The sequence below is a fragment of the Odontomachus brunneus genome, unplaced genomic scaffold (genome assembly GCF_010583005.1).
Source record: "Odontomachus brunneus isolate Ranch 3 - 2012 unplaced genomic scaffold, Obru_v1 Obru_scaffold_040, whole genome shotgun sequence".
Classification (NCBI taxonomy): domain Eukaryota; kingdom Metazoa; phylum Arthropoda; class Insecta; order Hymenoptera; family Formicidae; genus Odontomachus; species Odontomachus brunneus.
In genome coordinates, this window is record NW_022639490.1 from 1685881 (window position 1) to 1707118 (window position 21238).

Below are 21238 nucleotides of genomic sequence, written 5' to 3' on the forward strand. Positions count from 1 at the left end.
TACTTCTTTCTCTTTCTTCATTCGAATCCGAGGAATAGAACAAGAGAGAGAAACGCTGCGTAGTATTTATAGCGGTTGTTGGAATGCACCCTTAATCAATCAGAGCAAGGTTTACTAAACTTGAGGTCGCTTTTCTTTATTTTAATTGATTAAGAGTTGTTCTACATAAGTTGCAAATCTCAAGGCCGCAAGAAAATTGACTAATCATAGTCAGTTTTTCTTTGATCGTTCAGAAGAACGATCGACTGTGATTGGTAAATTTTCTTACGATCTTGCGATTTGCAACTAATATAGAACTGGTTTAAGATCGCGATCCGTTAAGATCGTTCTATATAAAGGTCGTTCTACATTAATTGCAAGCCGATCGCAATTCTTACTGCGACAGCCAATCAAAAGCATCAATAGTGCTATTGATGCTTTTGATTAGCTGTCACAACAAGAGTTGCAGTCGACTTGCAACTAATGGGTGCTTTCCAATTGCTTAACATATCTTGACACATACGTACACAGAATGCACAAAGTGTAACGTTGTGCACGATTTGATTGGAACAAAGTGTACTAATGTGTACGTATGTCGAGTAGGGTTATGATTACTTTTCAACACTATGCTCGTGCCTTGATATTTTGTTGTCCATTCTTTTTCTATCTTCAATAAATAAGATATTATACACTTGACGTCGCAAATGCCAACTTCTTTTCAAGCTTATTAACTTTAATTGTCACTAAAAAACACTAGTTTACACAAACGACTAGTAGCCCTCGAGTTGAATACGGATGTGTAGTATTGTGTCCATGATTATGACAACTGGAATAAAGCCGCGTTCCGTTTCATGTATATGCGCGCATTTATCTACAGTTCACGTTACGTATATTGTAGGGAATGCGCGTATAATGTGTAAAACAGAACGCAACCGAAATTTGTGTCGCCGTATGCATAAGTGTCTAGGGATATTGCAACTGGAAAACACCTAATGGCTTAAGCGTCTTCTACAATGGCAGTAGGAGTAGTAGTAAGAAATAAGCAGTAAGTAAATAGACCAATCACAATCGATTATTTTTGAAACGTAAGAATGGAATTGGTCAATTTGCTTACTGCTTATTTCTTACTACTACTCCTACTGCCATTGTAGAAGACGCTTTAGTTTACGCGTACTTGATACGCGTACTAAATAGTAACTTTCTATTAGATAATCTTAATATCAATAATGCATATCAATGCCAACACATTCAATCAATACAATACGTCTTGTTGATAAGTATTATACTAGCTTAATATACCGTTGTTTATATATATCATTGATATTAAGATTATCTAATAGAAAGTTACTATTTAGTATGCGTATCAAGTGCACGATATAAACCAACCCATTAGAGACGACACATAAGTCCCGATCTACAATAGGTGTAGTAAGCTTTAAGCTGTAAGAAATTAACCAATCGCAATTGATTATTCCTGTATAATTCGACTGTGATTAGTCAATTTCTTACGGTTTCAAACTTACTACACCTATTGTAGATCGGAATTTAAGGTTTACTACATCTTTTGTAGACCGGACTTAAGTTAGCGGCATATGATGCTTGTTTTCGTATTGGTTTGCTTACTGGATGAAAATACTCTATTCTAATTGGTACATTTCTGAAGATGGATAGAAATGCACCAATCAGAACAGAATATTTCCATTTAACAAACAACCAGCACGAAACAAGCACCGTGTGCTGCTGACTTTACACAGAATTCCACTGTTTGACATTCTGTTTGTGTCTCTTTACTGAAAAGTAACCTTTATTGGTTCGATTGTAACCTTTAATTCATAACCTGATAAACGGGCATAAATAAAATCGAGTTCATGAAAAAAATTATGATTGATGCACTTTTTTGCCACAGCCCGTCTAATCATCGTTAGGTGGCGCGTTCATCGTTAGATGACGCGTTTGTCACTAGGTGGCGCACTCGTCAAGCCAAGAGACAAACCAGTCAGAACTAACCTCTCAAATTTGACAAGACGATCGGCACGCGTAAAGTCTTGGGCAGAAAAATGACGGGGGATCCGTCGGGGACCAGTCGGTATAAAGAGGAGCGGCAAGAGAGAGAGAAACAGGTGTTTGTAATCGCTCGGATGTAGAGGGCCTGCCGCGAATGGCAGGCGAGGGCGCTGCGCTCGCCGTCGTTCGGTGTAGCTCTTGTTGCTCCCGTTTTCCCAGGCGGAATCCGCATCGCACGTCGCTGTTTTCTGTTGTGTTTTTGGGGCCGTGACCGGGACGGAGGAGGAACATGCCGTTTTGATAATCGTCGCGCGCGAGGCAGGGCCGAGCCGTGTGCGTGCGAGTGTGTCGTGTCCCGCGGTGGTCGCTCTCGCTCGCGCGCGCGCGCGCGCGTGTCCCGTACGCGATTTGTGTGTTCTGTGTGCGCATTGTGCCGCGTGCCGCGTGCAGGTGTAATTTAATAAGCGCAGGCTGGGGTGGCAGGCTGGCTGGCTGACTGGCTGGCTGGCTGGCTGGCTGGCGATTTAACAGGATATCGATTTGTCTGTCGCTGGCGGTGGCGGCGGCAGCGGCGAGCGTAGTGTCGCCGCTGTGTGTTGTGCCGCTGGCTCCGCATTGGCAGCGCACACACCGTCGCGTCGTTACGGCCGTCAGGCGTGTTACGGGGCAGCCATGGACGTCGATATTTTTGGGGCACAGCAGTCCGCTGGTAGGTCGGCGGCTGTGCCGTGTGCGTGCGTGCCCGCCTCGTGCCCGATAAGCGACGAGATGTGACGCGAGGGTCGCCCCGGCGCGATTATTTCCCCGTTTCACGTCACGCGTCACACGCAGAGAGGAGCGGCCGAAGACCGTAGATCGTCGTGGCCGACACGCACGGCGAAGACTGAGACGCGCGACGCGGTTGCGACGCGATTGCGCTGCAGAATCGCGCAGATCGGCAGAGAGCGTTGGACTGGATCGGGCGAGAGCGGGGACGGAGAGCGGATACCTGGTGTGCAGGACCGTCCGTTTGGTCGTTGGGTCGGCTCGGTATAGAACGGGTCCTTCCGTAAGCTGCCAGCTTGTTACACCAACCGACGTGTTTTGTCGAAGCAACCGGTGAGCGTCCAGGATGGATCTGAACGGCGCGGTGGCGCCCGTTCTCGGGGCCGTGGCTTGTCCCGTGTGCACCCTGTATCTACGCGAAGGCATCAGCCTGCAGAAGCACCTGGACACCCATCCCAAGGAACAAGTGATAGATGCTCTTATTAAGGCTAGTTCCTCCTCGTTGCAATCACAGCAACATCAACAATCACATCAACAACAGACTCCATCGACAGTGCCAGCACCGCCATTAGTACCACTGACACAGACTACTCCTCAGACCTCTGCTCCCATACAGACACCTCAGGCATCGTCCCAGGTATCACCAAATGCACATATCCCTGCTCACTCTCCGTATCCCATAGGACCTATCTTCGAGTGCCCACCTATAAGCACAATGATGCCACCGCAGTTCACCTCGTTCAGCTATCAGCAATTTGTGAACAACGGGACCATGATGATACCGCAGGTAGAGATGAAAATTTGATCCAATCTGTTGATGATATACTCGGTAGATTACGGTAAATTACCTGGTAATTTTGGAAAGCTGATAAAATTGAAAACAATATAGAAATAAAACAATTTTCATATAAAGCTGTAGAGTAGCATTTAGTCATTAAGATGAGCAAAACATTTTATTTAATTCATATTTTCCATAAAATATTTTAATACTGTATATTGATAACTGTGTATAGTTTTGTAGCTATGTATAGCACAGTAATTATTACAGAAACTAGATATGTAGCAATTAGAGAAACTTAAATTTTCTTTGTTAGGATTTTTAAAACAGAAGATGTGGCAAGTGTAGTACAGTTATAATATTTTTCTTTTATACTGTCATACCTTATAAGTTTATAGCATTTTTACTTATTATTTTGCTGTTATAGCAACTAGACTTATTTTGCTGTTTTGGCATATAATTGAAAATTTTTAGTAGTATTTAAGTACAATAGTATAGAAATGGAGATTTTTTAGTATCTTTAGAAGAATTATAAATAGTTTCCTTTCTTTCATCTGAAAGATATTTCAGAGATTATTAGATATATTATATTTGTATTGATATATTATCAGATAGTAGATAATTTGAGATATATATAAGAAGAATATTGTTTTTTATCTTGGATTAGTGCAATAGTGTGGGAAACATGAGTACAGCTTATTCGTGCATGAAATGACAAAAGACAATTTTATCAAAATTACCAATAAATTATCATCTTGCCGTAATTTTACCTTGAGTAACCGTCATTTCGGTATCTGACGGTAATCTTATATCTCTAATCACAGGCGTACGCGATGGCGCCCCAGACTAACCAGATGATGCAAATGCTGTACAGTCCGTACAGTATGTACCAGCAGCAACAGATACCCACCGTCCAGATGATCTCACCGGTCACGACTATACCTGGCGCGACGAGAATGCGACCAGTGGCCAACATGAGCGCGGAGAACAACGTGAGGACGACCTTGACAGTTCCTATGAACAGTCCCGAGCCGAAGCAGATTCTGCCTGAAATCCTATCCGAGCACGAGGCTGGACAAGTGTTGCCGGCCGGGAACCCACCGGCGTCGCCTCTACTGCAAAGTGAGGACGTGGTGGCTGTAGAACGCGAGCAAGTCGATGACGACGCGCTGCACGTGGAACAGCATAGAGTGGTGCAGCAGACGCAAAGTTCCACGGTCGCCGGTGAGGACGCCGCGCAGCACGAGTACAATAGCATTCCTAGATCCATCGCGATCACTTGCTCAATGAGCAATAGCGCCGCGGACGATAAGGTAGAGATGGTATTACCGGATATGCAGGAGGACGACGAGGAGGAGCCGATAATTGACGTGGCCGTGGAGCTGCCGTGCGAACCCGCGGCGTATGAGCAATCAGAGACGCAACAGTTCGCGCGGCAGGTCACGGTGGAGGAGTACGTGAGTGACGACAAGGAAAACGACGCGTCGCCGGACGACGCGGTCGATCCTATGGCTTGCGAGCGTGACGTGGAGGAAGCTGCGGGCGACGGGGGAGTCGTGAGCTGCAACGCTCCCGACGACGACGACGTTGCGTCGCCGCGGAAGACGCCAGTGAACGAAACGAAGGAGCCTGTTCGTCAACCCGAGGTGGAGCAGTTGGAAAATCTTTTGATCACCATAATGGAAACTGAGTTGAATGACGCTTCGCGGAGAGAAGACGACCAAAAGAATGAGGAAGAAGAGAGAATGAACGAAAAGGAGGAACCTACGTTGGACCGAGTGGAAAGTGTGATTCACGACACGGTGATGACGACTCTCGGTTGTCATGAAAACGATCATATATTGCCTGACATGCAGGAGAACGACACCCCCGAGTGCCCGAACGAGTACGTGGATCATGAACTGGAAAGAACTTACTGGTACCGGCACAGGCATGTCAGATCAGCGCCTCCGTCTCCCTTCATGAGGAAGGAGTCCGCTTTTAGGGAAGACACCATCAGCTCCTCGCGTTACGGATCCTACTTCGAACGTCGGCGAGTCGGCTCGTGCGACAATCTCACTCTGTATTTCCGAGAGCACGATAACAACGACGACAACGACGAAGACGTGGATGTGGACGACAAAGTCGACGACGAGGAGAACTTGGACGAGGCGGACATGGAGATCGAGGCGATTCCCAGTCCGCACACGCCTTTCGCGCGATACGGCAATAACACGGAATGCGTGAGATCGCACACGCCGTTGTCTGCGATCAGTGGTATATCTGTGTTAAGGGTTAGGACGGATCTCAGCAAGCCCTGTTCACCCGTATCCGTGCAGTCCTTCTGTCACGTGGACAGTGATAGCTTGAGCCATGACGAGGACAGTAACAGCGGGGTAGGTCATAATATCGTAGAGAAAGATCCAATTGACTGTTCTCAGGTCGAGGAGAAAATTAAGACTGATCATCATCAGCAGCAAGCGATGGACACGGTGTGTGAGAATGCCGAGAAGCTCCAGGAGTCGAGTTACGTATACCATCATCAATCGGTGATAACCGAGCACGTCAGTTCGTTCTCTGTGAATCATTCGCCGCCGCCGCCGCAGCAGCAACAGCAGCAGCAACAGCCCGTTTTAACGCACCACGAGTCGTATTCTATGACCAGCTCCAAGACACACAGCCTGTTAAATCTGTCCGAGTCGATTCATCCCACAACCAGCGCCGAGTCCAAGAGCTTTCACTCCACCACCAAGTCATTGATGCCGAAGCAACCGATGGAACTGCTTAACATAAACGAGGATGCTCACGCCGGGCCGATGAATGTTTTCGAATTCGAAGGACTACAGATAATAGTTCCTAGTACATTTATAAGTGATTCGTCCCAGAAAGCGGTGAGTGCGACCAGCCAGCAGTCCATGGCGAGTAGTGAGGGTGCGATAGGTATCGATGAGGAAGTCAAGAGTATTAACATGCGAGCTGACGAGACCATGCCGCCCAGAGGCGAATTATCGGAACAAGAGAGCAACGGGTGTACAGAACAGTCCGCATGGCAGGTTTGTTAATGCCGACATTTCCTCTTGTAATGTTTCCATGGAATTTCTAATTACATAAAATTCATAACTTTAATTTTTGGGAATTTTTAACAATAGTTATTTTCTATTTTTCTTTTATCTTTTTTATCTGCATGTTTATATAGTTTTTCATTTTTTTAGCTATGAACCACGCGCGCACGTAAATATACATACATACAAACGTACACACTATATGTGTTATGTTAGTTCTATGCTTTTTCTGGAATGTTTTAAATCAAATATGTATGAAGTTTTACATATTTTAACTAGTAAATACATTTACAGATTTTTCTGTTAATATAAATTTACATGTAGTTTGAAAAATATGATAATTACTATTTTATAATACAAAAAATGTACATAATTTATAATGCTTGTAAAATAATGCAATTTTTTCATAAAAATTTGTTTCAGCTTCAGTTTTTTTTTACAATTTGCAGATCGCATATTGTATTCTGCGTATAAACTGGATAATTTTTATTAAGAACAATATTACATAAATATTTAGAAATGTGTAGTAAGGTTTTTCTTTTAATTATTTTTATTTATTATTATTATATCTTTGGTTTTCTAAGCAAAAATATTCAAGCTTGATCTATTTATAAATGTTTCTTTTATATCTCTGTAGCATTTTGCATCTATTAGCATTATGCATTGTCATTATTATAAAATTTGAATTTTTATATTTTAGTAATTTTTAGTAGTATTTATATTATTGTACACAATTGTTGTATCTCTCTTCTTTTGTATATGATAATTGTTGTATAATTATTATGTAATGGTAATATCGATAAACTTGCATGCGTCCGATAAGAAAGAGAGAAATTGTTTTGTCATTACATAAAATGATATTATCGGACATGTGTAAACAAATGGGATTATTTATTAGAAATACGCTTAATAAGTGCGAGGTAAGTTGTACAAATTGAACAGTAATAAAATAAATGCTGGTACATGTCAGTACAACTGTATCTCTCGTCGTAGTTTGCATATTCAAAATATAAATTGCAAGCTGAACATTATACAATGATACGAGTAGGAATTGTCATGTAATTATCTGAAATCATGTGTGTTCATTCCTACATAATATGTTTACTCCATAGTTGTACATGGGTCAAGAATCTTCGCGTATGTCTACTTCCTACGATCTGCTGGCACGAGAAAGCTGGGAAGAATCTGAAGGATCCGATAATGAGATCAGCGGACCGCTGTTGGATAGCAGATCGTTGGCCACGCACTTCACGTCAAGCCTGTTTCTGGACCGGGACCGGAAGACACCGACAAAACGGACGTTCAAGTGTTATCATTGTAGCGAAGTATTCGATTGTCCCAAGGAGCGCAGAGTTCACAGCACCACGGTGCACAAGGGAGCGGTGCCCAGCAGCAGTAGGGATCAGTTGGATCCGCCGGAGGTGAAGGACATCAAGTTGCTCGACAATCGAATGAACGTGTTCGACGACATATTCGTGCCGGGTCTGCACGTGCAGCAGATGTACCATCAGCAGCAACCACTTCTGCATCAGCTTCAGCCGCCGCAGCCGTCGGACCTGACCAAGGCGGAAGGCGGTGATCAGAAGATCGACAATCTGGCGATACCGTCGACCATCGAGGTGACGTGCGCGATATGCAGTCAGCGATTCAACAGCGAGAAGTCCTTGCAAGTGCACCACAAGCGCATGCACATCGCCGAGGTGAACAAGCGGATTCGCGAGAACGCTAAGTGCCAGATATGCAGCGAGGAGTTCCCGACGGTGTTCCTATTCAACGCCCACCTGAAGATTCACCCGCTGGAGTGCAGTCAGTGCGGCAAGTACTTCTACAGAAAGCAAAATTTCAAACTCCACATGAAGCGTCACCTCGGCATCAAGCCGTTCCCCTGCACCGTGTGCGACAAAGCGTTCCTGACCAAGCAGAAGCTGGACGAGCACACCAACGGCCACACCGGCAACGCCCCGGTCAAGTGTAGTCTGTGCAACGAGACTTTCCGTAGATATTCGAATTTAACGCAACACAAGAATCGGCATCATCTCAACATCAAGAAGAAGCTCAAGGACTACATATGCCATTGCGGCGAGGTGTTCCACACGAAGAAGAAGCTGGCTTGGCACAAAGAGACGCACGACGAGAAGCCGAAGGCGTGCACGTACTGCAACGAGAGATTCATTCACATGGCCAGCCTCACGCGTCACATGCGCCGCGCCCACAATCGCCGATTCGTGCCCGATGCCCATCGCGAGAGCGAGAACGTCGAGTGTCCGATATGTAAGTGTATCTACCTGCGCTCGTCGCTGGCGGTGCATATGCGCGTGCACAACGGCGAGCGGCCGTACGAGTGTCAGGTATGCTCCAAGGCGTTCAGCACTAAGTGGAACCTGCAGTTGCACAAGTGGACCCACGCGGCGCGCAGCACCAAACCGTTCAAGTGTAATCAGTGTAGCGCCGCGTTCTACCGTCACAGCGACTACACGGCGCACATGAATTCCCACCGCAACGTGCGGCCGTACACGTGCAACTATTGCGGCGCCCAGTTCATACGCAAATACAACTGCCTGCGGCACGTGAAGGAGCACGAGGAGAACAAGGCGTACACGTGCGACGTATGCAACAAGACCTTCCACCGCTCGTACTATCTTAAGGAGCACCTGCGCGTGCACTCGGGTGCGCGGCCGTACACGTGTCACATCTGCGGCAAGACCAGCGGCACCAAGTCCAATCATAACAAGCACGTTAGAATTCACCACGCGCGCGAGCCTGTAAATACCGAAAACTAAGGCGGGACATTAGGACTCTTCGTCGTGCGTTCGTTCGTACGAACCTCTTCCCTTGTTTTCTTCTTTACGTAGCTCAAGACGTCGGACTCGGCGCAGCCTCGCGCTGTACTTACAGCGATAGCGGATATTCAGGACTGGATAGAATGTTTTCCCTTGGTATATATCGGGTACGGTCGAGATCGGCATTCCGTGATCTCGTCGAATTTAGTTGGAAAGAGGAAGGAGGGAGGGGGGAAAAAGAAAACTGAAATCGCGGAGGTCGTAAGTCCGATTGTCGATCCCTCTCTTTAAGTGGTAACTCGATCCAGCCTGAATTGCACGGAGAGAGATCCGCTGATTCGTTGGCGCGATCTTTGTTCCTGTTCGAGAATCGTAGGCATAATTACGGAAACGGGAAACAAAATTTAGTTAAGATTAGCGCTAAATAGGTAGCGCAACTGGCCGTCGATGTAATCGAATGCAGCTTTCAATTGAAGTACCGTACACACACATACACGTACACGTACATACATGCATTCATCAGGGGTAGGGAGAACGTAATAGCGCGTGTACGCGCTGATAACAATGAAAGAATTAAGTCACTGTAACGGTATCCGTGTGCTGAGTCTGAAGCGCTGGGTCTACTGTTTAGATTTTTATTCGATTTTCCACGATTATTATGTTACATACACACGCATTACGACGTTTTTAATATTATTATCCTGAAGCCACATAGAAATCTTTTATATACCCGAAAGTGTCTTACAGATAGCAGCACTTCGAGCATTATCAATTTGCTATGCGTAAACGTAATCCGGTAACATTATATTAACTAGTCGTTTGTGTGATTTGAACAAATTGTATGCAATTTTTATTGTGTGTCGACGATCTCGAGTAAAGGTTTCCCTCGTCGTCGAAGATCACTGCATTTTTTAATTATGCTCTGTTGCGTGTATTATATAGAATTTGGATATTGTTATTATCGTTTAATATATCGTGTGAAACGCTATAACTGTTTGTCGTGTGTAACATTTCTTGTGAGTTCTTTTAATTTTAATGAGAGTCTCTTATACTGGACATTTGTGTTAGTACAAAGCGCTCGTCACACGACCTTCGATCGTATAAATGATTTCGTAAATGTTAATAACATTTGTGAAATTGTAGCAGCGTAATCAATGTATCGATTCACAAGTTGACATTGAAATAATAATAATAATATTATTTCAATAGCAAGGAGCAAGTTATCGTATTAATTGAAACGTATAAAAGAGAAAACGTGCTATACGCATACGTGTGAAGCATCGAACGTTGGTTACGATACGATAATGTGATATTTACGCTTATTTTGGGGCGTATTTATATCGGCCCCGATATAAAAATTTGATCGTTCATTGGTGCATGCATGGAAGCGTTTACGAAAAAATGTAGCCTTCACAGTCAACAAAATCATATTTGTCATCACGCACGCATTCCATGCGCAACTTTATAAATGTTACCATGTACGAAATCATTCACATTAATCGAGGATTACACGACGAACGCTCAAGTACATAAAATAAGAAATTGTTACACTTCATATCATCGTCTGTCTTTTCGAATGAAATTACTACTGAACGATTGAGGGAAAGTTTTTATCGAGCAAATCAACATTCGTGAATCCGTGAACATTGATTTTTTGTACCAGAATGTTTCGGTGAATTTGTATAAATTCATTTTGTATAAATTGCAATAACGTACATGCGATTCGTATTTGAACGTATATATCATTCTTCCAACACAGAAGGAGTGACACAGAAGGAGGACATTTCATCTTATCAAAAATTTCTTTTTCTTTTTATTTTTTTTTTATTTTTTGTTTTTATTTATTATATCGTTATTGAATTTCTACTGTTGTAACAATTTTTTGTTAACAATTAACGTCTAAAAGATTTATAACTTTAAAAACTAATATTTCGACATTTCTTTGCACCGAAATGATACATTTAAATTTGTATATTAAGTCTCAATTTATTTACATTGCACTAAAATGTGATTTGGTTGACGAAATAATTTAAGTGAATTGTTGTTTACAATGTATGACTTCGGATTATACCGGGTTGGAATTTTATTATACTGTGTTATGTGCTACATATATTATAATTTTATTTTCTTCGAAATAATTACTATGTAGGTCCAGTGACTTGAGACTTTAATTAGTTAAGATAATGAAATTCTTAATGAAAATTAACTAATATATCGTCTCAATGACAAAGTAGTTCCTGCGAAGGAAGGGCTACGCAATTGAAACACGTTTGCCAACTAAATAGTAATTAATTATTATGTAAAGGTATTATAAATCGATCCATTAATATTTACAGAAGTATGAAGCACTTTTACGTGTCGATGGTTGTAAAAAAATTTCTTTTTTTACGATATCTATATCTTTACGTGAAGTGTGCATGTTTGCAAGATCGCGCATTGTTGCCCAATATAGTAAGTGTGGAACGGCTCGTATTTAAATTGCGTTCAATTTTCTACGCAAAAGGGCCTATTAAAACTAATATTATCACTACCGACTATCACGCAATAGTTACGAATCTTAGTTGTTATTCTTCTATATTTATATATTTTACAATTATGTAAGGCCGTATTTTTTATTGGTTACTATATATAATTCCAAGACTGATCGGTGTTGGTTCTTCGTATATTGCTCTCTAATATATAAATCAAAATGGTTACTTTTGTATCAGCATTTTAATTTAATGTCGCTGATATCGTTGCACGATGATTCGCTTTAATTATCGGTATCGTGTATTATACATACATGATATTGATGATTTAAAGCAAATACATGTGAATGCACGAAAATCGAAAGATATTTCAATGCTTGAAGACGCAAAAAACCAGTGATTGAAATTTAAAACTCTTATTCGGCGTTTAACTTTGTTATTTTTTTATGCAAGGGAGCAATGTGGAAGATAGAGGACATAAAGCTGTCTGAATATGTGTATTGGTTGTCGTAGATATCACTGAACGTTTGATTGATTTTCTGCAAATCGTGTGCTAAAACGAGTTCTATTTATTAATCTTAAAAGACCAATGAAAAAAGTGAATATAGATTAAAAAAGGTGGAAACTCGTAAGAGTCCACTCGTGACTATTTAAATGACAATTTAAATTTGAAGGTGTCAACATAGCTGAAAGTTTACACGACAGTGTGCAACAATTTGAATATTTACGTGCGCTACGCTGGAGCTCGTTCGAAAGACATTAACCCTTTGTACTCGAAAATGATTGTTATCCGACGTTTTCTCGTTGGATACCTCTCGTAGTGAGAATGCAAATATTTTTACTTTTGTTATTCTTGCGAATTATTGAACACTGCTCACTTAAGATTACAACTTGTTGGCGATTAAAATAAGGAGGTAATTGAAAAAAATAATATTACAAAATGTTGTGGACACGCATACATATTAAATTTGGACAGAGAATTGTCTCGCTAGTTCTAGAAAATATAGACTGTGCACCGATATGAACAATCACACATTGAGAACAAGTGCGAATATGAATGTGATAAAATACGGAAAGAATGTAATGTCTGTCTGTGTAATGTTAATAAGCGAATCATTAAAGTAGATATAGGATGTCGTTAAAATATATTTGAGCAGTGTGGAAGTGGAAGTGAAAGTGTGATTGACAGTAAATGAATTTAGTTTTTTTTCGTCGCAAGATTCCATTCGTGACAGAACTGTGCATTAAGACTACGATAGGGGACAGATTTAATATTGTATGAATAACTTTGTATGGAAGGATTTGTAATTTCTAACTTCTTGCAGCTCTAGTCTATACTGGATAGGGATAATTAAAAGAAAGCCAGAATATTCGAAACTAAACTTCATTCTTTGCAATATAAAATGTAATATTATACACAGAGTGTCTCAGCATAGACGTGGATAATATTTTAATTTCAGCTTGATTTGTCAAATTTCAGATTTTTTATTTTATTTCCTGTGTATTTAGAAACAAGAAAATTTTCAAAAATCGATGTTTTAAAGATGCGATTAAATAATGAAATGTTATTTATTTAATTGTTTATTCAACTCAAAATGAATTTTAATTCTCTTCAAATGTTAATATATCTGATGTTTAAATTAAAAAAAAAAATAATAGGAGATAAACTGTCTTTTAAAATTTTTATTAAGAAATATCAATGTTAAATTCATCAAATCTATGTAAGTATAAATTTACAAGATATCATTTGCACGTTTTCGAGCAACCTGTGTATATTCTATGTATATTTGGAATATTACAAATTTGCACACAGTATTCGCATGTGAACACTTGTTCAAGCACAAAGGGTTAAATTATTTCTTTTTCAATAATCTGTATACCACATATGAGGTAGAAATGTATTAATGTTTTCGCTAATTGACTCCTTCGTTCATCTGTCAAATTTACTCGTTTTAAAGACGATTTGGGGAGAGATATGTGATGGAATTTCCAGGTAGCTTCAGAAGCCCACCTGCAACCAACATCGACGTCCAAATGTGCAATTGTTTAGTTAAACGACATACGTATTCTTAACGAATGCTACTGTAAATAATGTAAATATGTACATCAGTTCTATTTTATAATAGGGCCAATGAATTGATTTGGCAATTGAGTATCGTATGAAACTCGATCTATGCTATATGCAGATAAAGGTAAGATAATATTATCATAAAAAAAAACAATAAATCAACTTATGTATACCTTAATAAAATTTATGTATTGAGGTACGTTTTTAAATAAGTTCATTTTTTCATTTTTTATTATGTTATACACCAATACCCTATGTACTTGTAGCATAAAGAGTAATTTTAAATTGAAGCTAAGGGTCAAGAGAACGCACGAGTGATAATATAATTATTTTTCTTATAATATAGAAAATTATTATTTTTAAAAAGTTATTGAATTGGTCCTTAAAAATGTGTAATGAACAAAGCAATACATTAAAAAAATATATTTCGCAAGACTTTAAAAATATATAGTACGAAAATTATATGAAAGGAATATACATATAAGAACAATGTAAAAAATAAGCTTTTATATATGAATATATTTACATAAGAAATGACAGTATAAAATTAAATAATAAAAAAGATTTAAAATTTTTAATCAACAGTCACGATGCACGAATATCTAGATATGCATCTATGTATGCATATCTAGATATGCATCTATGTATGCATATCTAGATATGCATACATTTAACTTAAAAGTATCTGAAACTAGAATCTAAGGTTCCTAACATTTTCCTCTGACATCCTTGAAATTCTCTATCTAACAGCCAATTGACGCGTCCGACAAAAACTCGTACGATAAATGAAATATTATAAGTATATGTATATATAAAGAAAAAAAGCACTGAATATTAGATAATAAATATGCATTTAAAACGAATCTTTAATGTCCATGTTTATAATCAGACTTTATATTTAAGACTTTCTTAGTTTATTTTCAGAGATGCTTTGTAGCCAATAAAATGATCCGTAGAGCATCTGAAGATAAACTTAAGAAGGCTTTAAATATAAGGCCTGATGAATGAATACGGGCATAAGTATACTGATGCATATTTATGCATAAATAATACTCTAAAATTTTTCTAGATCACATGTTAAATATATATGTCGATGCATAATTTACGAATAATCGAATTATTTTATGTGCTTACTAGTGCTCGAAAGAGTTTACTAATCATAGTTTGTATCATAACCACAGCCATATATAAATTTTATGATCATGACGAAGTAATTTACTGTTGTTATTTCTTGTCTCCACTATCCATTTGTTATAATTATCAAATACTGTCACTTCAAGTATTATTGAAGTGAAAAGTAACACGTTATATATATGTATATATATATGCAGTGCAACCTTTGAGAAAGATTCTACAACGGATAGTAATTAATTTTAAATCACAATTTTCGTGCCTTTATGAGGAAGCAAACAAAAATTCTATACAAAGTTCGATGATGTTTACACTTCGTTTCCCAAGTGCATGCCACATCGTATAACCTCAATAAGTAGTGCGCGACACAATTCAATTATCGCGTGTTCACTTGTACAAAATTCCTTTCGTCTTCTGAGGCTGAAACGATGGCCGGATGTTACGACAAAATATCTTGGACAGGTGAGTTATATGTTTGATAATTAACGTAATATTTATTAATGTGTGCAATCTCGTTTAACTTTGAAACTATCACTTTCAAATGTTCACAATACGTGAAGGCGAGCATTAATAATTTTTTAGAAGTAGACTTTCTCGTTGGTTCTGATGAAAATTTGTTTATATTTATATTTTAATACACGAAATAAGGATGTTATAGTGAAAATTGTTGCTTCATATTGTAAAAAAGCAACAAGTTGAAAATAAGATCCTTGAGGTTAGGAGATCAAGTTAAATTTAATTATTTTTTATTGAATATTGTAGTATTTGCATTGTAATAAATATTTAAGAATTTCTTCTGTCATAATCATTGTATGTAATTATGTTACTAGAATTAATGATATTTGCATGTGAAAATTATGATTTTTAATTTTTATGATTTTGTTATATAGAAGCAAGAGACTTGTTGAGAACTTGGAGAGAAGATTCAGAGCGACGAAGTAGGGATGTGGTCAATTTCTGGGAAAATACATTAATAAACAAAATCGACTATTTAGGGAATGAAAGTATGATCAATCAATGTATATACATGTCCTGTTACACTTAAAAAGCTATGATTACAATATTATCGAGCTATATTGTACACAAGTGTATATTATTTAATCTTTTAACATATAGAGTATCTGGTTTTGGAACAAGTATGTGTAGCAGCATTGGATTGTTACCGTATACCATTAGCAGAATACTGTATTAAGATTCTAATGCGTGCATTCCCTGGTAGTTTACGAGTTCACAAGTATCACGCCATGCATTTGGAGGCATTAGAAATGTAATTATACCATTAATTATATTTAAATATGTATCTAATTTTTATTCTTCACAGTACTTTCATCAATATATTCTTTTTAGGTATGATGAAGCACTGGAAGTCCTAGATTCTATCATAAAAAGAGATGAGACTAATGCCGCACCACGGAAACGTCGCGTCGCTATTTTGAAAGCTAGAGGACGTGTATCAGAAGCAATCAAAGAGCTTACAGAATATTTGAAGAGGTCAGCAAACTGTATATTATTTGTTTACATATTAGTAGCTTATATTTGAAAATTTTCATGTATAATTGTAAAATATGTATCAACAATAACATATTATTGTATAAAATTGTAGATTTATGAGTGATCAAGAAGCCTGGCATGAGTTGTGTGACTTATATTTACAAGAGCAAGAATATTCCAAAGCAGCTTACTGCATGGAAGAACTTATATTGCACAATCCACACAGTCATTTAATTTATCAGAGATATGCTGAGATCAAATATTCTCAGGTAACATGTAGTTTTTTATCTGAAGTATATTTAAACATTTAAATAGATTGAAAAATATTGTTGGAGTAAGATTAATATGTAGATAAGTTGCCAAGTTTTGTCTCTTATTTAGGGTGGATTTGATAACATGGAACTAGCAAAGGCATATTTTTGCCAAGCTGCAAAATTGAATCCAAATAATATTAGAGCTTTGTATGGCTTGTTATTGGTAAGTGCGTCATAGCGTTATAATTCAATATTATGATAATGAAGCGTTTTCGGTAAATATCCATTTAATTTCAGACGACAAATAACATCGCGACGTCACCTAAATGTCCCGCATCTAAGAAAAAAGAGGCGATAAAGTTGAGCGAGTGGGCTAGTAAACAAATCGAGAAACAATACGAAAAGAAGGTTTTGAACGAAGATGTTAAAAACGTAGAACGTCTATTAGGACAATTGCAACTTGAAGCTTAGGTACGATTATTTACGTTAACAATTTCTATATTTATTTCAATGTTGTAACTGCGTATGTTTAAAGGCGTTGTAATAACAATTTCTGAAGACTCATACGCGCACGAGAAACTTTACACATGTTTTCTAAATCTGTCCAATTAAACCACAAACTCCAATCACACGACCACATTTCAAAAGTATCGCCTATTACTTCACTATTCTTTAATTACATAATATACATTTCCTCAGTAATTTTATCCAAATTATCAATACATAATGTAACAGGTTAATGTGGTGAGCGCTATATATGTAACTATCTTTTAAATATACATCCACATTTTCGTATTTTGCTGTGTTACAAAATAAATGTAAATTCGTTGTTAATTTTATAATTATTATCACTTTTGTCTAATAATATATTATTGATTTTTATGTGCCATTAAACTAAAATTAGTGGTTGTTTCTGCATATATATATTTTCGTGCGATTTTTTCGTCATTCTCTTTAATTGTGGATGCTAGGAAATAAATCAAGAAAGACTATAACTGTATAAATGTGTTTGTAGGAGTACTAATAAAAATTCTTAACTTACAAGGGACTGGAACTTTTCTGTTGGATGACACGAATGAACACGATTCTGATAATATTTTAATAAATAACTTCTTATTGTGAGAAGTAATAATTTAGAAGACACACGCACATACATGTACACACACGCACACATACACACAATTGAAAAAAAGACATTTAATATCCATTCCTATACAAAATAAAACTTTACAGTCATCTTTCAGTAGTTTCTCTGTTACTACGTTCCCAGTCTTTTCGTCTTTTCACTCTTTCTTCGGCTTTCCTCATTCGCTTTTCTTTCCTAGTTTCCTCGCGTAACGCAAAATATTTCTCACGAAAGTCAATCAAATTCATAGTGACGCTCTCGTCATTTGCCTGTTATCAAATAATAGAAAAACATTGATGTATAATTATATCGATAAAAAATACATTTTCGTTAAATGTACGCATACGTACCTCTGGTTCTTTAACTTTCTTATAAGTTAACAATCTTCGACTGGTATAATTACTCAATATCTGTTCGGAATTGGCTACCAGCTCTAAGCAGGAATGTGCTGGTAACTGATTCTCAATGTATTGGTCCCTATCATAAGTAAATATTCTTTTATTTATGGACAGTGTATTTTTTGTGTAAGCATTTCTTAAGGCTCCTGGGGAGTCGCATCATCCATCTCTTTTTAATGACGTCAGAAGCGAAAAAACGCATGCGTTTTTTCGCTTCTGACGTCATTAAAAAGAGATGGATGATGCGACTCCCCAGGAGCCTTAAATATCTAAATATTTAATTGGATATTTTCACACTGATCATAGATATATACCTAAACAATGGATACCAATATACCAATCTGCCATTAAGCCTCAAATGTTTTGCAGAGAAGCACAATAAGTCTTTGTATATTTGATTCAGTCCATAATCAATTTTAGAAGGAATATGAGAAGTTACTTGATGTTCTTCTATCATTGGATTTAACTTCATGGTACCTATACGCTCTGCAGCTTCCCTTATACCATAAGGCGCTGCATAAGGAAATATTCTTCTTGATGTCAAGTTTATGTCATAAAGTATGAGTTTTGTTTCATTCGCGAATTTTGTAGAATTTACTTTGTCAAAGATTTTACATAATATTTCTATACTTACGATCCGTTATGATGGCATCTATTTGTAGGCCTGACCGCCAAAGTGGGTACGAGAAATCTGCCACCACAACGTCAAGATAATAACAGCTTGTTCCATATTGAGACATATTCGCTTCAATATTTTCGTCTTTTTCTCTTACCTAGTATTATATAATAATAATTAGCAATCTTAAGATTCTTATCTCATTCAGGAAATCGATTTAACTTTATCTATGCAAGAAGTACCTTTTGTGATATTCGCGTAGGTCTTGTACGGCCGTGAAGCATCATAAAATCGATATCTGTTCCAAATGTATATCCCCCAAATTGAGATGCAGAAATTAATAAGGAACCTGTCCCTACAAATGGATCAAAAACTAGGTCTCCTTTTTTAACTTGCGCCTGATTCGCCATTATCAGTGATAGCTGGGGATCCATTGATGTATTTCCTATAAATTTTCTAGTTTTTAATGATAACTTTTGAATTAAATCCCGTTGACCGTCTGCAATCTATAATAAAATAATATTAAAATCTATAAGAATGTATGGCACTTAATCAAATTACTTACCCATCTTCCAAAGAAGTAATCATATGGCTTCTCAGGAATATTGTTAGGATTAAGTCCATAGTATTCTATATAGTATAAAGTGTAATCTGGGTTTTTTAATTTAACCGGTCCTTCAAGAGGTAAGTAACTGAAAGACTTTTTCCCAGAAATTACAAATTTTATATCACATTATTAATCTAATAATAATTATTTAATTTGAAATATCTATGAACTTACTTCAATTTTATTTACTTTTTCACTTTGTGAGAAATGTTTACAGAAAGTCTCCACTATAATTTTAAATGATCTTTTATCTCCGGCAAAAGTTTTTGAATTTTCAGCTGAATAAGCCTTTAAAGAATTATGTAAATCTTCGGTTTGTTTCCCTTGTGCCCACAACTCCAAACAGAAACGTAATGAAACTGCTCTACTGGCAATTTCATGTACTATATTCTCATCGGGTAATTCCAGAATCCAATAAGGCTGAAACAAAATTCAATAACTTAATTTTTTAATTTATAGAATATTGCTCTACTAAAAAAATATTTCAGTAGTCATCAGATCTCTTCTTTGCCTATTGTTAAGATTGAATGTTCCTATACAAATTGCATATTATTTACATAACATATAATTTGATATAAATTTTAGTATTTATGTTTTTAGTAGCAATATTTAACTTTTTGACATTTAGCACGCTTCAGCTTCGTGAATATGATGCAATATCTTCCACAAACAATTTCTGTTTTGCAATAAAACAGAAAATTGTTATCAAACACAATTGAACAATACCTCTCATAGAGAAGTTGCTCCTAACTGCAAATGATCTACTCCTGTAAGGATTATAAATGTAATCTAAGAAGAATTACATATATATATATTAGAAAATATAATTAATAATACTTATACTTCCTTACATGTTCCTTTGGTTTAATTACTGTGCATAAATTAATGTTGTACATGTTGAATATGGACTCCATTTCCTAAAATATGATAAATATAAAAATAAGAATATAACATATATTCATCTTTCTATTATACAAAATTTTGTAGACTATCATAATTTTTAAAGAATGTATATTGTATATGGAATAAGAAGCATCATTATGCAGTATAAACAATATAATCGTTTGTAAATATAATAACACATTGTAAAGAATTATTCAACAATCATCAAATATTTAATAAAACACTTACAGGAAATCGAAAGTCAACATGTTCATGAGCAAACCAAAAAAGATATCTTTTCAATCGATTGCTCATTGTTGTGTGTGATACTACTTATATTTACTAATACACTTAAATATGGCTTTATTATTATAAGTAATAACTAAACATAACCTTACTAACACACGTACACCATATTCAACCAATGATTATACAATTCAATAGAAAAAAAACTTGTACTTGTTTCTGATGCTCACTGTTTTCCTTCTATAGGCCTGTTCTTTGTAGCTGCACTACTGAACTGATGCAATATATTGAAGTGAGACAAATATATGTTTTCTCACTCTAATTTATTGCACTAGTTCAGGCCCCTGGGCCCTGATTCTCGAAAATATATCGCATACGACATTTAGTGGAGAGCTATAGTATACGTAACATGAACTATAGCTTTTTACTAAATGTCGTATGCGATATATTTTCGAGAATCAGGGCCTAGGGCCCTTATTCTTGAAATAGTTGCGTATATGTAAGTTTTATTGCGCAGGTTTAATCATATCATAAATAGCTGCGCAATAAAAATTACGCAAAAATTTCAAGAATGGCTTAGATGCTCGATTCTCTAACTAGTTAC

The 21238-nt window shown here is 37.4% G+C and overlaps 2 protein-coding genes across 10 annotated transcripts; one reads left to right on the forward strand and one right to left on the reverse strand.

Annotated features, from left to right (window-relative positions):
* The first annotated feature begins 1961 nt into the window (after positions 1 to 1961).
* On the forward strand, positions 1962 to 19431 carry LOC116844226 (ER membrane protein complex subunit 2-like). Of its 5 annotated transcripts, XM_032815464.1 has the most exons (11): positions 2016 to 3535; positions 4351 to 6558; positions 7680 to 8267; positions 14787 to 14795; positions 15434 to 15476; positions 15905 to 16018; positions 16131 to 16281; positions 16362 to 16505; positions 16618 to 16774; positions 16887 to 16982; positions 17057 to 17997. In XM_032815464.1, the coding sequence occupies exons 1-11, from the start codon at positions 3095 to 3097 to the stop codon at positions 17228 to 17230; spliced, it is 4125 nt and encodes a 1374-aa protein (XP_032671355.1). In that variant the 5' UTR covers positions 2016 to 3094; the 3' UTR covers positions 17231 to 17997. The 5 variants fall into 5 exon arrangements, with proteins under 5 accessions (XP_032671352.1, XP_032671351.1, XP_032671355.1 ...); XM_032815463.1 differs by lacking the exons at positions 2016 to 3535; positions 4351 to 6558; positions 7680 to 8267; positions 14787 to 14795 and adding an exon at positions 18946 to 19431 and having other exon boundaries at positions 15011 to 15476; positions 17057 to 17230; XM_032815462.1 differs by lacking the exons at positions 2016 to 3535; positions 4351 to 6558; positions 7680 to 8267; positions 14787 to 14795 and having other exon boundaries at positions 15012 to 15476; positions 17057 to 17230; positions 17775 to 18002.
* LOC116844227 (tRNA (guanine(10)-N2)-methyltransferase homolog) lies at positions 17056 to 20988 on the reverse strand. 5 transcript variants are annotated; one of them, XM_032815466.1, is made up of 9 exons: positions 20848 to 20988; positions 20358 to 20423; positions 19681 to 19926; positions 19465 to 19599; positions 19142 to 19405; positions 18918 to 19056; positions 18598 to 18796; positions 18236 to 18362; positions 17056 to 18154 (listed from the first exon to the last, which is right to left on the reverse strand). In XM_032815466.1, exons 2-9 carry the CDS (start codon positions 20418 to 20420, stop codon positions 17993 to 17995), a joined length of 1335 nt encoding a protein of 444 aa, XP_032671357.1. In that variant the 5' UTR covers positions 20421 to 20423; positions 20848 to 20988; the 3' UTR covers positions 17056 to 17992. The 5 variants fall into 5 exon arrangements, with proteins under 5 accessions (XP_032671357.1, XP_032671358.1, XP_032671360.1 ...); XM_032815467.1 differs by having other exon boundaries at positions 20799 to 20929; XM_032815469.1 differs by having other exon boundaries at positions 20865 to 20915.
* Between the last annotated feature and the right edge of the window lie 250 nt (positions 20989 to 21238).